The sequence below is a fragment of the Mizuhopecten yessoensis genome, unplaced genomic scaffold (genome assembly GCF_002113885.1).
Source record: "Mizuhopecten yessoensis strain PY_sf001 unplaced genomic scaffold, ASM211388v2 scaffold7251, whole genome shotgun sequence".
Taxonomy (NCBI): domain Eukaryota; kingdom Metazoa; phylum Mollusca; class Bivalvia; order Pectinida; family Pectinidae; genus Mizuhopecten; species Mizuhopecten yessoensis.
This window is the reverse complement of record NW_018406955.1, coordinates 458,435-472,500: the sequence shown is the minus strand read 5'-3', so window position 1 is coordinate 472,500 and position 14,066 is coordinate 458,435. Positions and strand designations below refer to the sequence as shown.

The following is a 14,066-nucleotide window of genomic DNA, read 5'->3' as shown; positions in this document are numbered from 1 at the left end:
GTCCCCCTGTTTATCCCCCTGTCACATCCATTGTTATCACTCCAGTGGCTATATTTCTTGACAGATTTTCATAAAACGTCATTGGTATGATTGCAGCAGATAAACCTTGGACAAATTCAGATGTCAGTCCCCCTGTCTCCCTCCCTGTCTGTCCCCCTGTCTCCCTCCCTGTCTGTCCCCCTATCTGTCCCCCTGTCCGTCCCCTTGTCTCCCTCCCTGTCTGTCCCCATATCTATCCCCCTGTCAGTCCCCCTGTCTATCCCCCTGTCTGTCCCACTGTCTGTCCCCCTGTTTATCCCCCTGTCACATCCATTGTTATCACTCCAGTGGCTATATTTCTTGACAGATTTTCATAAAACGTCATTGGTATGATTGCAGCAGATAAACCTTGGACAAATTCAGATGTCAGTCCCCCTGTCTCCCTCCCTGTCTGTCCCCCTGTCTCCCTCCCTGTCTGTCCCCCTATCTGTCCCCCTGTCCGTCCCCTTGTCTCCCTCCCTGTCTGTCCCCATATCTATCCCCCTGTCAGTCCCCCTGTCTATCCCCCTGTCTGTCCCACTGTCTGTCCCTCTGTTTATCCCCCTGTCACATCCATTGTTATCACTCCAGTGGCTATATTTCTTGACAGATTTTCATAAAACGTCATTGGTATGATTGCAGCAGATAAACCTTGGACAAATTCAGATGTCAGTCCCCCTGTCTCCCTCCCTGTCTGTCCCCCTGTCTCCCTCCCTGTCTGTCCCCCTATCTGTCCCCCTGTCCGTCCCCTTGTCTCCCTCCCTGTCTGTCCCCATATCTATCCCCCTGTCAGTCCCCCTGTCTATCCCCCTGTCTGTCCCACTGTCTGTCCCTCTGTCTATCCCCCTGTCACATCCATTGTTATCACTCCAGTGGCTATATTTCTTGACAGATTTTCATAAAACTTCATTGGTATGACTGCAGCAGAAAAACCTTGGACAAATTCAGATGTGGGCTTCATCGGTTAAAGGTAACTGCTGCTAAATATAGAATATCACTGTCTTACCACAATTTTAGCTCACCTGCCCAGGCATGATTGGTCAAAGTTCCAGGTCACTGATACTAGATATATCATTTTAAAGAAAATGGCTTGTGATCACTCTAGCAGACTTATTTTTTGAAACAGATTTTAATGAGACACATGTTTGCCTTGACATCCCTTTTATAAGTTTGAGGATCAGTTTTCCAAGGGCAAGGGTTTCCCAAGGGCAAGGTCACCGTCACTGAAAAATCAGTTGAAGAAAAAAACATATGAGCACTCCATTGAACCAGGAGGAGGCAGGAGATAGTGTGAGTCTTGGTGACATTCTCTAGTTGTCAAATAGTTTGATAATGTGGTTTTGAATGGTCAGTTTGTTTGTTTCTTGCTGTTTTTTTGTCATTCTATTTTTTGTCTTTTCTGTGTCTTGGTTGTCATTTTTATTTGTCTCTGCTGCTACCCCCCAGTTTGTTTTTCACTCCTGTTTGTTCATCTTGTTTCTCCTAATTGCCACCTTTTCATTTATCCATTCTGTTTGTTTGTCCCTTTTGCTTGTTGGGGAAGGAAGGGCATTACTGTTCTATTGAATGTGATATTAAATTTGGAGAAACGATATCAATCTGTGATAATTGATAAACACCTGTCTACAGACAGGCTGTCCCTGTCTAAGTATGGCATCTCAGGTGTTTATGATTTATAGCAGCAGCTGGTGAGGGTTGGTAAGTAGACTAGAAAACACAGTGGATAGTCTCCTCCTAGTCTCCCAGGATGATGTAACTGTGGATGATAAATATTTGTTGATATGATACGCTGATGGGTTGTCAGCTTGAAGTTTCACAACTCATATACAATTTACAATCAAAGACTTTTATGAAAATTTTAGATATATGAAGATACTGTACTATACTGTACTGACTATGCAGTGTCAGAGTGATCAAATTCTGTAGCAACTATAAGTTTCTATCCATTGATGAAGTTTGAACTTGACTTTTACATCAACATGACGTGGGCAGCAGTTCTAATGGGTTCACATCCATTCACATTCCTACATGTCCTTGAAATCCTATGTATCGTTTGCCCCTGAACATGATGTTGGAGTGTTTTGCACTACAGGAGAGTTGTGGAATAAGATGCTGTAAGTGCTTGCATGGGTACTATCAGACAATCAAACCATTCAAGTGATTTAAGTATCATTGATAGAGTTAAGTCACTTGAAAGATTTAAGTAATGTTTTGATATAAATCCAGCCTGTGTGTTTGATGAAGGTAAAGATTGATCTTTCCCCTTCTCTTCACACCTGGCCTATAGCAGAACATATTCTTCATACCGTCATACAAAACTCTTCTCCAGGCTTACAAATCTTATCATTGTCATTATTTTCATCATATGATTGATCTATGTATCACAAACAGTTATGGTACCACGTCAACTTTCTAATGTTGTGTATCGGCCCTCTTATATTTTCCCTCCTAGATTGATGGACACTTGATCACCTGCTGTGGGATTGATTTCCTGTAATGCAGAGATATTAGACCCAACATTGTGTAATTATTTACTTCATTTTTGCCAGTAAAATATCAAATACTATCAACTTTATGAAATTTGTATGTTTTTACAATTTAAAAACATCTCTTTTGGAATTGACCAATCAGAACAGGACTTTGTATTCACTTCATTCAAAGCGAATATTTTCTGTTCAGATACAGATGAAGCGATAGAAGAATAATTTGTTGGTTTGGTACATCTTTGTTGCATGTACTAAGGTATTAATTTACTTACCCAATTTTACCATTTTTGCAAGCAAATCTTACCAGAAAATAGCAGAAAATGGTAAAATTATGTTGATAGCCAATTCAAAATGGCATGAAGCCTTGTTGTTAAGCATGATGTCATTAAAATATGACGCCAAAAGAATGACGGAATCATATCCGCAACTGTTTTTATGCAGTAGCATTTTTGTCATTGCAGACAGTTTAAAAGTGTTATGAATAGATTTAGTTTAATGGTTTTCCCATTAATATCATATCAATTTCACTCATATAGCAGAATGTACATGTTATCACGAAAAATATTTCTATTCTGCCATACTGGTGAATAAATATGGTATTAAACCGTAGACGAAACCATTAAATTTCCTCTAAATATTATATGATAGAGATAAAGTATATTGTACCCCATGTATATACAGACTGATTGTCTGTAATTATGAACTACATGGTAATTCTGTAGTATTGTGATTAGGTAATATATTTATCATCATTTCCTGCTGTTAATAAGAGTTTGCACCTGCCTTATTTAATAAGTGGACTTAAGCATGATTTGATGCTGCACTAATTAACCAACTACTGTTCCAGAAATCATTAATGTACCCACTGATCCCAATACCTTATAGTTGGTTACCAGTGACTTAATGACAACAGTAAACCCTTCCTTGGCAACAATAGCCTCTATGTATAGCGCATCCTCATACTCAGATTTCAACCACTATGGTATAACACCCCCATCATACTCAGATTTCAACAGCTATGGTGTAATGCCCCTCGTACTCAGATTTCAGCCGCTATGGTATAACCCCCCCCCTCATACTCAGATTGCAACCGCTATGGTATAATGTCCCTCATACTCAGATTTCAACCACTATGGTAGAATGTCCCCCATACTCAGATTCAGCATGTATGGTATAAGGACCCCTCATACTCAGATTTCAACCACTATGGTATAACGCCCGTCATACTCAGATTCAGCCTGTATGGTATAAGGCCCCCTCATACTCAGATTTCAGCCGCTATGGTATAAGGCCCCCTCATACTCAGATTTCAACCACTATGGTATAACGCCCCTCATACTCAGATTCAGCCTGTATGGTATAAGGCCCCCTCATACTGAGATTTCAGCCGCTATGATATAACGCCCCCTCATACTCAGATTCAGCCTGTATGGTATAAGGCCCCCTCATACTGAGATTTCAGCCGCTATGGTATAACGCCCCCTTATACTTAGATTCAGCCTGTATGGTATAAGGCCCCCTCATACTCAGATTTCAGCCACTATGGTATAAAGCCCCCTCATACTCAGATTTCAGCCGCTATGGTTTAAGGCCCCTCATATTCAGATTTCAGACGCTATGGTATAACGCCCCCTCATACTCAGATTCAGTCTGTATGGTATAAGGCCCCCTCATACTCAGATTTCAGCCGCTATGGTATAAAGCCCCCTCATACTCAGATTTCAGCCGCTATGGTATAACGCCCCCTCATACTCAGATTTCGGCTGTATGGTAAAAGGCCCCCTCATACTCAGATTTCAGTCTGTTTGGTATAAGGCCCCCTCATACTCAGATTTCAGCCGCTATGGTATAAGGCCCCCTCCTACTCAGATTTCAGCCGCTATGGTATAAGCCCCCTCATACTCAGATTCAGCCGCTATGGTATAAGGCCCCCCTCATACTCAGATTCAGCTGCTATGGTTTAAGGCCCCTCATATTCAGATTTCAGTCTGTATGGTATAATGCTCCCTCATACTCAGATTCAGTCTGTATGGTAAAAGGCCCCCTCATACTCAGATTTCAGTCTGTATGGTATAAGGCCCCCTCATACTCAGATTTCAGCCGCTATGGTATAACGCCCCCTCATACTCAGATTTCAACAGCTATGGTATAAAGCCCCCTCATACTCAGATTTCAACCACTATGGTATAACACCCCTCATACTCAGATTCAGCATGTAAGGTATAAGGCCCCCTCATACTCAGATTTCAGCCGCTATGGTATAAGGTCCCCTCATACTCAGATTTCATCCGCTATGGTATAAAGCCCCCTCATACTCAGATTTCAGCCGCTATGGTATAACGCACCTCATACTCCATAATCCATAAACAATCTTTTTTAACATATATGTAACAGGAAAGAGACCTGGCATTAAACCAGTGGCCTCTAGCTTCCCAGTCAACCACTTTTAATAACCTAGAAGGCAACCATTATCCTGTGTGCAGTTAAAATCTGCCAAACATGAAAATTATATTTATCTCAAAATATTTGCTGAATGAATTTAAGATTTGATATGTCAAGGGAATAAACAGACCATATGATTTTGGAATCATGTGATGGTTTGTGGGTGTTTTGACCTGCTATCAATCATCCAACTTGAAGGAAGATATATGTAGGGTAGAGATCATTCATGATTATCAGCAGATATTTAATCAGGGAGAATTTTTATCTCAGCTAGCTGGCATTGTCTGTGAACTAATCAAGGGATTATGATGAAAATGGGTATGTATTATCACCTTTGTCCATAAATGTAAGAACAACCCCCTCAAAGACCATAGCAAAGAATAAGCCCCTAAAAGACCATAGCAAAGAACAAGTCCCTCAATGATCATAGTATAGAACACATCCCTTAATGAACAAGTCCCTCAATGATCATAGTATAGAACAAGTCCCTCAATGATCATAGTATAGAACACGTCCTCAAAGATCACAACATAGAACAAGTCTCTCAAAGATCACAGCAAATAACAAGTCCTTCAAAGACCATAGTATAGAACAAGTCCCTCAATGATCATAGTATATAACTAGTCCCTCAAAAGATATAACATATAACAAGTCCTCAAATATCATAGTATAGAAATATGTCCATCAAAGATCATAGTATAGAACAAGTCCTTCAAAGACCATAGCATATAACAAGTCCCTCAATGATCCTAGTATATAACAAGTCCATCAAAGATCACAGCATATAACAAGTCCTCAAAGATCATAGTATAAAACAAGTCTTTCAAAGACCATAGCATATAACAAGTCCCTCAATGATCATAGTATATAACATGTCCCTCAAAGATCACATCATATAACAAGTCCTCAAAGATCATAGTATAGAACAAGTCCCTCAAAGATCATAGTATAGAACACGTCCTTCAAAGACCATAGCATATAACAAGTCCCTCAATGATCATAGTATATACCAAGTCCTCAAAGATCATAGTATAGAACATGTCCCTCAAAGATCATAGTATAGAACACGTCCTTCAAAGATCACAGCATATAACAAGTCCTCAAAGATAATAGTATAAACCAAGTCCTTCAAAGACCATAGCATATAACAAGTCCCTCAATGATCATAGTATATAACAAGTCCATCAAAGATCACAGCATATAACAAGTCCTCAAAGATCATAGTATATAACAAGTCTCTCAAAGATCATAGTATAGAACACGTCCTTCAAAGACCATAGCATATAACAAGTCCCTCAATGAGCATAGTATAGAACACGTCCTCAAAGACCATAGCATATAACAAGTCCCTCAATGATCATAGTATATACCAAGTCCTCAAAGATCATAGTATAGAACATGTCCCTCAAAGATCATAGTATAGAACACGTCCTTCAAAGACCATAGCATATAACAAGTCCCTCAATGATCATAGTATATAACAAGTCCCTCAAAGATCACAGCATATAACAAGTCCTCAAAGATCATAGTATAAAACAAGTCCCTCAAAGATCATAGTATAGAACACGTCCTTCAAAGACCATAGCATATAACAAGTCCCTCAATGATCATAGTATATAACAAGTCCCTCAAAGATCACAGCATATAACAAGTCCTCAAAGATCATAGTATAAAACAAGTCCCTCAATGATCATAGTATAGAACATGTCCCTCAAAGATCACAGCAAATAACAAGTCCTTCAAAGATCATAGTATAAAACAAGTCCCTCAATGATCATAGTATAGAACATGTCTCTCAAAGATCACAGCAAATAACAAGTCCTTCAAAGACCATAGTATAGAACAAGTCCCTCAATGATCATAGTATATAACTAGTCCCTCAAAAGATATAACATGTAACAAGTCCTCAAATATCATAGTATAGAAATATGTCCCTCAAAGATCATAGTATAGAACATGTCCTTCAAAGACCATAGCATATAACAAGTCCCTCAATGATCATAGCATATAACAAGTCCCTCAAAGATCATAGTATAGAACATGTCCTTCAAAGATCACAGCATATAACAAGTCCTCAAAGATCATAGTATAGAACAAGTCCCTCAAAGAGCATAGTATAGAACACGTCCTTCAAAGACCATAGCATAAAACAAGTCCCTCAATGATCATAGTAAAGAACACATCCTCAAAGACCATAGCATATAACAAGTCCCTCAATGATCATAGTATAGAACAAGTCCTCAAAGATCATAGTATATAACAAGTCCCTCAACAGTTGTAACATAGAACAAGTCCCTCAAAGAGCATAAGATAGAACAAGTCCCGCAATGATCACAGCAAATAACAAGTCCCTAAATGATCATAGTATATAACAAGTCCCTCAACAGTTGTAACATAGAACAAGTCCCTCAAAGAGCATAAGATAGAACAAGTCCCGCAATGATCATAGTATAGAACATGTCCCTCAAAGATCACAGCATATAACAAGTCCTCAAAGATCATAGTATATAACAAGTCCCTCAAAGAGCATAAGATAGAACAAGTCCCATAAAGATCATAACATATAACAAGTCCCTCAATGATCACAGCAAATAACAAGTCCCTCAATGATCATAGTATATAACAAGTCCCTCAAAAGTTATAACATAGAACAAGTCCCTCAGTGATCATAACATAGAACAAGTCCCTCAAAGATCATAGTATAGAACACATCCTTCAAAGACCATAGCATATAAAAAGTCCCTCAATGATCATAGTATATAACAAGTCTCTCAAAGATCATAACAAAGAACAAGTCCCTCGATGAGCATAACATATAACAAGTCCTCAAAGATCACAACATAGAACAAGTCCCTCAAAGATCATAACAAAGAACAAGTCCCTCAATGATTAAAATATAGAACAAGTCCCTGCAGGGTCATGTTATTTCAGAATTTTGATTTAAATTATCTCTTTGGTACCTCAGTTCTCAATTAAATTTTCGTAATATTCAATTTTTGTCTTTTTTTCCGCCCTCCATAACAAAGGCAAAATTATCACGACGGCAAAAGTTAGTACAAGTATACCATTATACAATGTAGTAATTATGTGTGAAGGGTGAAATTAGCAATCAGTGCAAATTGGGTCTACCGATGAAGGGGATTATTTACTTGGGGAAAGTTTCCCCATATTATGCCTACATTCTTTGTCACTGATCAAATGTGGTGTGAACCCTGTAGCATAGCTAGAGTCATAAGTTTTACCTGTAGCTTTCTCATTATAAGACTTTTCAAATAAATGACCATGATTTACATTAACATTCTTCAAAAAAGAGAAGAAATTATGAACCACAAAACCCTGGAATTACAATATATTTATGAACCACAAATCCTGGAATTGTATAATATCTTTAACCTGTAGTTTGTTAGGCTGAAAGGCTTTTCAAATAAATTACCTAACCAGCTATTCAAGGTTTAAAATAAGAGAGCTCGGTAACATGTATTGAATGAAACCTTCATATAACTTCTTCTGATGATATTTCTCAAGAAACTTTCTTGCAGCATTGGAAAGCTTTTCTTTACGGTTGTTGATAATATGACTACTAGTAATTTTAGCATTTCAGCTTTAAATATATTTTGCCAATATCATTAAATAACGGCTGACCAATACAGGCCCAATGGGCCTCTTGCTATTGACAGAAACTCAACCTATATTGCACACGTCATTGTTATTGACGATTGATTCACACTCTGTGTTTTGGTAAAAATAATTGATTTGAGATACATATCTGGCAGCTCACTGCGGCCTTGTTTGATATTTTCACACTATTCCTGTATTTTTATGTGTAATTTGGCTGTACTAAATGTCTGAACGAAAAGCTCGAGACAATTTTTGAGAAAGTAGGTGAGCCCTGTGATAATGAGGTATAATGGTATTCATTTTTGCTCATTACTCATTTATATGGTAGACTGGAGAAATATAGATGTAACTAAAAGGGAAAAAACCGTTTGATCTTCCAGATACAATCCTATGTACTAGGAGGAGGAGTGGAACATTGACATGACTTAGCCGGCAGCCTGGAGTGACATCCCCACCATGTTAACCTGCCCGATGTAGACAATGCGTGCTGCAGGCAGAGCAACCCAAGCAGAACCAGTGCTAATTTGCTAACAGAGGAAGCATTATTACAATTCTGCCAATGCCTGACTTTTTACACCTGAAGTAAATAATTCCAGAACCTGCTCATTATAGGTTTCTGTCATAAAACACCAATTATTTGCCTGTAAGTCTAAAGAAGCCTAATTACAGGTACTTGGGGAATATCATCCCACAAACTTACAGCAGCCTTCCCATAACCGAGCCAGCACCTCCGTCTGTAGTAGATCATTTGTATAATGTGATCCTCCAGTTATTGTGTTCTGACAAATGGATTCAGGTAGAGTGTATTATCATTATTGATGTGACAAGCGAGAGGAGACTGAATCAGAGATTTCCATTGATACTACAGAAGTGATTACCTGTTGAAATCTGTGACGATGGGACTGTGATAAAATGTGTCATCGTGTGTGGGTACTGTGGCTGTAATCGTGTGTCAGACATAGAGGATGAGGATTCGTACTGGAGGATGATTCGCCAATATGAGAGTGTTACTTTGGATTTTAACGGTGTATATCTGTCGAGTACAAGTTACACAGAACACTCTCAGCAGTGATGATCCTCTTGTACTGAACTTTACAGGTAAGACAATTTCTTTACAGGTGTCTCAACCATAATAACGCATGTACCTTTGAGTAATTTACTTTACAGGTATTCAACCACTTAACATGTATTCAACCACTTAACAGGTATTCAACCATTTACTGGTGTTCAACCACTTTACAGATATTCAACCACTTTAAAGGTATTCAATCACTAACCAGGTATTCAACCACTTTATGGATATTCAACCACTTTAAAGGTGTTCAACCACTATATATGTATTCCAAAATCGATTTACAGGTATTTAACTGCAGATAAGGTATTCAACCACTGTACAGATATTCAACCACTATAAATGTATTCAATCACTTTAAATGTATTCAATCACTTTAAATGTATTCAACCACTTACCAGGTATTCAACCACTTACAGTTGTTCAACCACTTTACAGGTATTTAACCACTATAACTGATTCAATCACTTTAAAGATATTCAACCATTGTAAAGATATTCAACCATTGTAAAGATATTCAACCACTAACCAGGTATTCAACCACTATAAAGGTGTTCAACCACTTAGCAGGTATTCAAAGATCGATTACCAGGTATTTAACTGCAGATTAAATATTCAACCACTTTACAGGTATTCAACCACTATACAGGTGTTCAACCACTATAAAGATTTTAACTAATTCGCAGGTGTTCAACCAATTTACAAATATTCAACCACTTTAAAGGTATTCAATCACTTTACAGGTATTCAACCACTTTACAGGTATTCAAAAATCGGTTTACGTGTATTTGAATGCAGATTATGTTTTCAACCACTTTACAGGTATTTAACCACTATACAAGTATTTAAACATGTACACTTTACATTTATTCAACCACTCACCAGGTATTCAACCACTTTACAGGTATTCAACCACTTACAGGTGTTCAACCACTTTACATGTATTCAACCACTATAAAGGTATTTAAACACTAACCAGGTATTCAACCACTTTACAGGTATTCAAAAATTGGTTTACAGGTATTTAAATGCAGATTAAGTATTCAACCACTTAACATATATTCAACTAATTACAAGGTGTTCAACCAAATTACAAATATTCCACCACTTTAAAAGTATTCAATCTCTTACCAGGTTTTCAACCACTTTAAAGGTGTGCAATCACTTAACAGGTATTCAAAAATTCGTTTAAAGGTTTTCAACTGCAGATGATGTATTCAACCACTTAACAGGTATTCAAACACTTCAAAGGTATTCAACCACTTACCAGGTATTCAACCACTTTACAGGTATTCAACAGCTTTAAATGTATTCTGTTACTTTAAAGGTGTTCTACCACTTTACATATGTTCAACCACTTTGCAGGTATTCAACCATTCCCCAGGTATTCAACCACTTTACATATTTTTAACCACGTTACAGTACTAGATATTCAACCAATATACAGGTGTTCAACCATTTTACATATTTTCAACCACTTAACATGTATTCAACCACTTTACATGTGTTCAACCACTTTACATGTATTCAACCACTTTACATGTTTTCAACCACTTCACAGATATTCAACCACTGTACAGGTATTCAACCACTTAACAGGTAGTTAACCAATCCACTTTAAGGGTATTCAACTACAGTACAGGTATTCAATTAATTTAAAGGTATTCAACCACTTTACAGACCCACTTTACATCTTCTTTTAATAAGCCCACACATAATCTCTTACTCAAAGTAGGGGTGGTGTCATAATGAGATAGTGAAAAAGCAATTTTTAGCATTTCTACGCCAAACTGTATTATAATAGATGAGCTCATTACCAGTCATTGGCTTATAATGTATTGCTTGATAAATACAAAGTTAAGATTCTTAAGGTTGTGAGAATATTATCTAGTCTCCAACCTTGTTTTAATTAACAGCTATCCAAATTTTAGTTACTATGATATAAAGAGGGAGATTTCTTAAGTTTGCATTTATCAATTCCAGGACAAACTGAACTTAATTGCTCCTTACTTTCTACTATATACCAAGTGATGCAATGACAGCCACTGAAACAGGACAGACATCTGCCATCTAGCACTGTGTAGTAGTTGTCTTCAACACTAAATCTTTGATATCTCAGAGTTTTGTCACTGCACTTTCAATCTTGTAAAAAGCTATTCCAGAGCAATATGTATGAGTGTTTGTGGATGTGTTTGTGGTGTGTGCGTGAGGGGTTGTCTATGCCTGAGGGGCTGTATGTGCGTGCAGGGTTGTTCTACTTGTTGTTTCATGACTGGTGAACTTGAGGATCGCCCATTATCTAAGATGACCTGCAGGCCTGAAGCTCAGATAGTAGCTAGAGACCATCTCTCTAGGAGCTTTATGATGTGTTCATGTCTGCTAGTTGAATGTGATTGCATGTGTAAAGCAATACAAGATAAACATTGTCAAAGCGACGCCTACAGATTCCCATCATTCTTTGTTTAAAGCTAGTGATGTATGATCATTTTTTGCTGGTATTTTTTAAATTTTATATATGATTTATGTGTTCACCAAATTTTATGATTGTCGAAAGAGCAAATGCTTAAGTCTTCAAATGATATCAAACTGTCTCTACAAAACTTTATAAACACATAAATATGGTAAGAAATTAGATTGCAGGCATGTTTATAGAAAACACGTAGTGTGAAAATAACCTGCTGTGATATTCAGTGCAAATTTTCAGCAGATAACAAAGTTACATCTGTGGGAAAACTTCCAAAATATGGATTCAGAGTGTTTTTATTAGATTATTGGTTCGAGTTTTGCCATAATATCTGCTTCCTCGATGCATGACCTAATTAGCTCTGGTCTGGTGGGCTGAGTGAGTGACATTTCCTATCTACATATAGATAAAGATATAAGATGCTGTGTATGTTTGACTCTAAAAAGTCCATTGTGAACTTATGTCACCTATCAAACACTTTTTGGTGTCCTTGACATGTTATATACCTTTTCACAGGTTTGGGACATGATTAGGATACTATCTATTGTCATTACATTCATCAGTATGATGTTCCTTCTGATCACAATGAGGAGGGAAGATAAACCTTTCCATTTAGCCAATTAAGATACAGGTTGGGGAGGGAAAATAAATCATTAGCCAATTACGATACAGGTTCGGGAGGGAAAATAAATCATTGCCATTTAGCCAATTATATGATACAGTTTGGGAAGGAAGATGTATGATGGTCATTTAGCCAACTATGAAACAGGTTGGGAAGGGAATATATATGGTAGTCATTTAGCCAATGACAATACTGCTTGAGGAGGGAATATAAATGGTAGTCACTTAGCCAATTATGATACAGGTTTGGTAGGAAATATAAGTAATTAAATCAATTAGAATCCCACATAAAGGCTCTGTTTATATCAAAGCATTGCACCAAGACATAAGGTGCAAAGACAAATGATAGAAAACTCTTCAGAAACCCAACGCTTTAGTCACAATTTACAGTCATAATATCCGTGTTCTCATCAGATGTTACAGTCCGGAAATCTAGAGAATCAGATTTATTTGTACTCAACAGTTAAACACCAATGTCATAGCAGCAGTGCTCTACATCACATAGGTGTTAGGTTTTGTCGTTGTTGCTTGTCAATATTTCATTACATAGGTGTTTTATTTCGTTGGTACGAAGTACTGATTTCATTTTCATGGATTTTAAATTAGCTTAAGCTTTCATCAGTTCTTTTTAAATTGAATTTGCAGAAAAAGCCTGCTTGACAATTCTAAATTATACATAATATACAAGACACTGTGCAAGCATTACAAATGGATCCTAAAACCTTCGTAAGAACGTACAGAGTGCATTTTGTCATAAAGTACATAGGGCACTGTTGCATTCAGGTTAACAGCTATTTCCTGTCTGAATTGAATTATCTTTGAGTCAATTTTAAATTTACACACCCGATTTCTATCTTTTGACTTTGTGCTTGCTTGATTTGGTCAAGTAAAACCAAGTGAATAGAGATATTTAGGTCTAATGACAGTCGTTGCATTGGTCACCTCTGTCTGGGTAAACCTGCCAATGCTGACACTGGTGTTCCAACCTTTCCATGTTTAAGTTTAGACACACATACCAGTAGGAGTGCATGTAAACAGGACATTATGAACAGTGCACATACCCAGGGCTAGCCCTAATCCAATTTCACCCCTATTAACCTCACCTGGTCAAAAAATCAGGGAACTTAGCCCTTGGTAATAAGTGTCTGTATTGATGATTGCTGAGAGCCAAGGAAATTCAGTTTGGTATGAATGATGGTGGTGAATCCATTAAAATAAGATAGAAGACTATGGGAAACCGCTTTTAGAGGTTGGGTCCAGGGGAGGAAGGAGGGAGGAGGCGGGGAGGTTGGGTCCATGGGAGGAAGGAGGGCGGAGAGGTTGGGTCTGGGGGCGGGGAGGTTGG

The 14,066-nt window shown here is 37.7% G+C and overlaps 1 protein-coding gene across 3 annotated transcripts in view; it reads left to right on the top strand.

The window, feature by feature from the left end:
* The window catches only part of LOC110453290 (tolloid-like protein 1), a 201,343-nt gene that overhangs the window by 14,955 nt on the left and 172,322 nt on the right, over positions 1 to 14,066 (top strand). For all 3 annotated transcript variants that reach the window (XM_021502180.1, XM_021502179.1, XM_021502178.1), the window contains exon 2: positions 8,945 to 9,662. In XM_021502180.1, coding sequence (XP_021357855.1) covers positions 9,563 to 9,662 — 100 coding nt within the window. In that variant the 5' untranslated portion in view covers positions 8,945 to 9,562. The remainder of the gene's footprint in view (positions 1 to 8,944; positions 9,663 to 14,066) is intronic.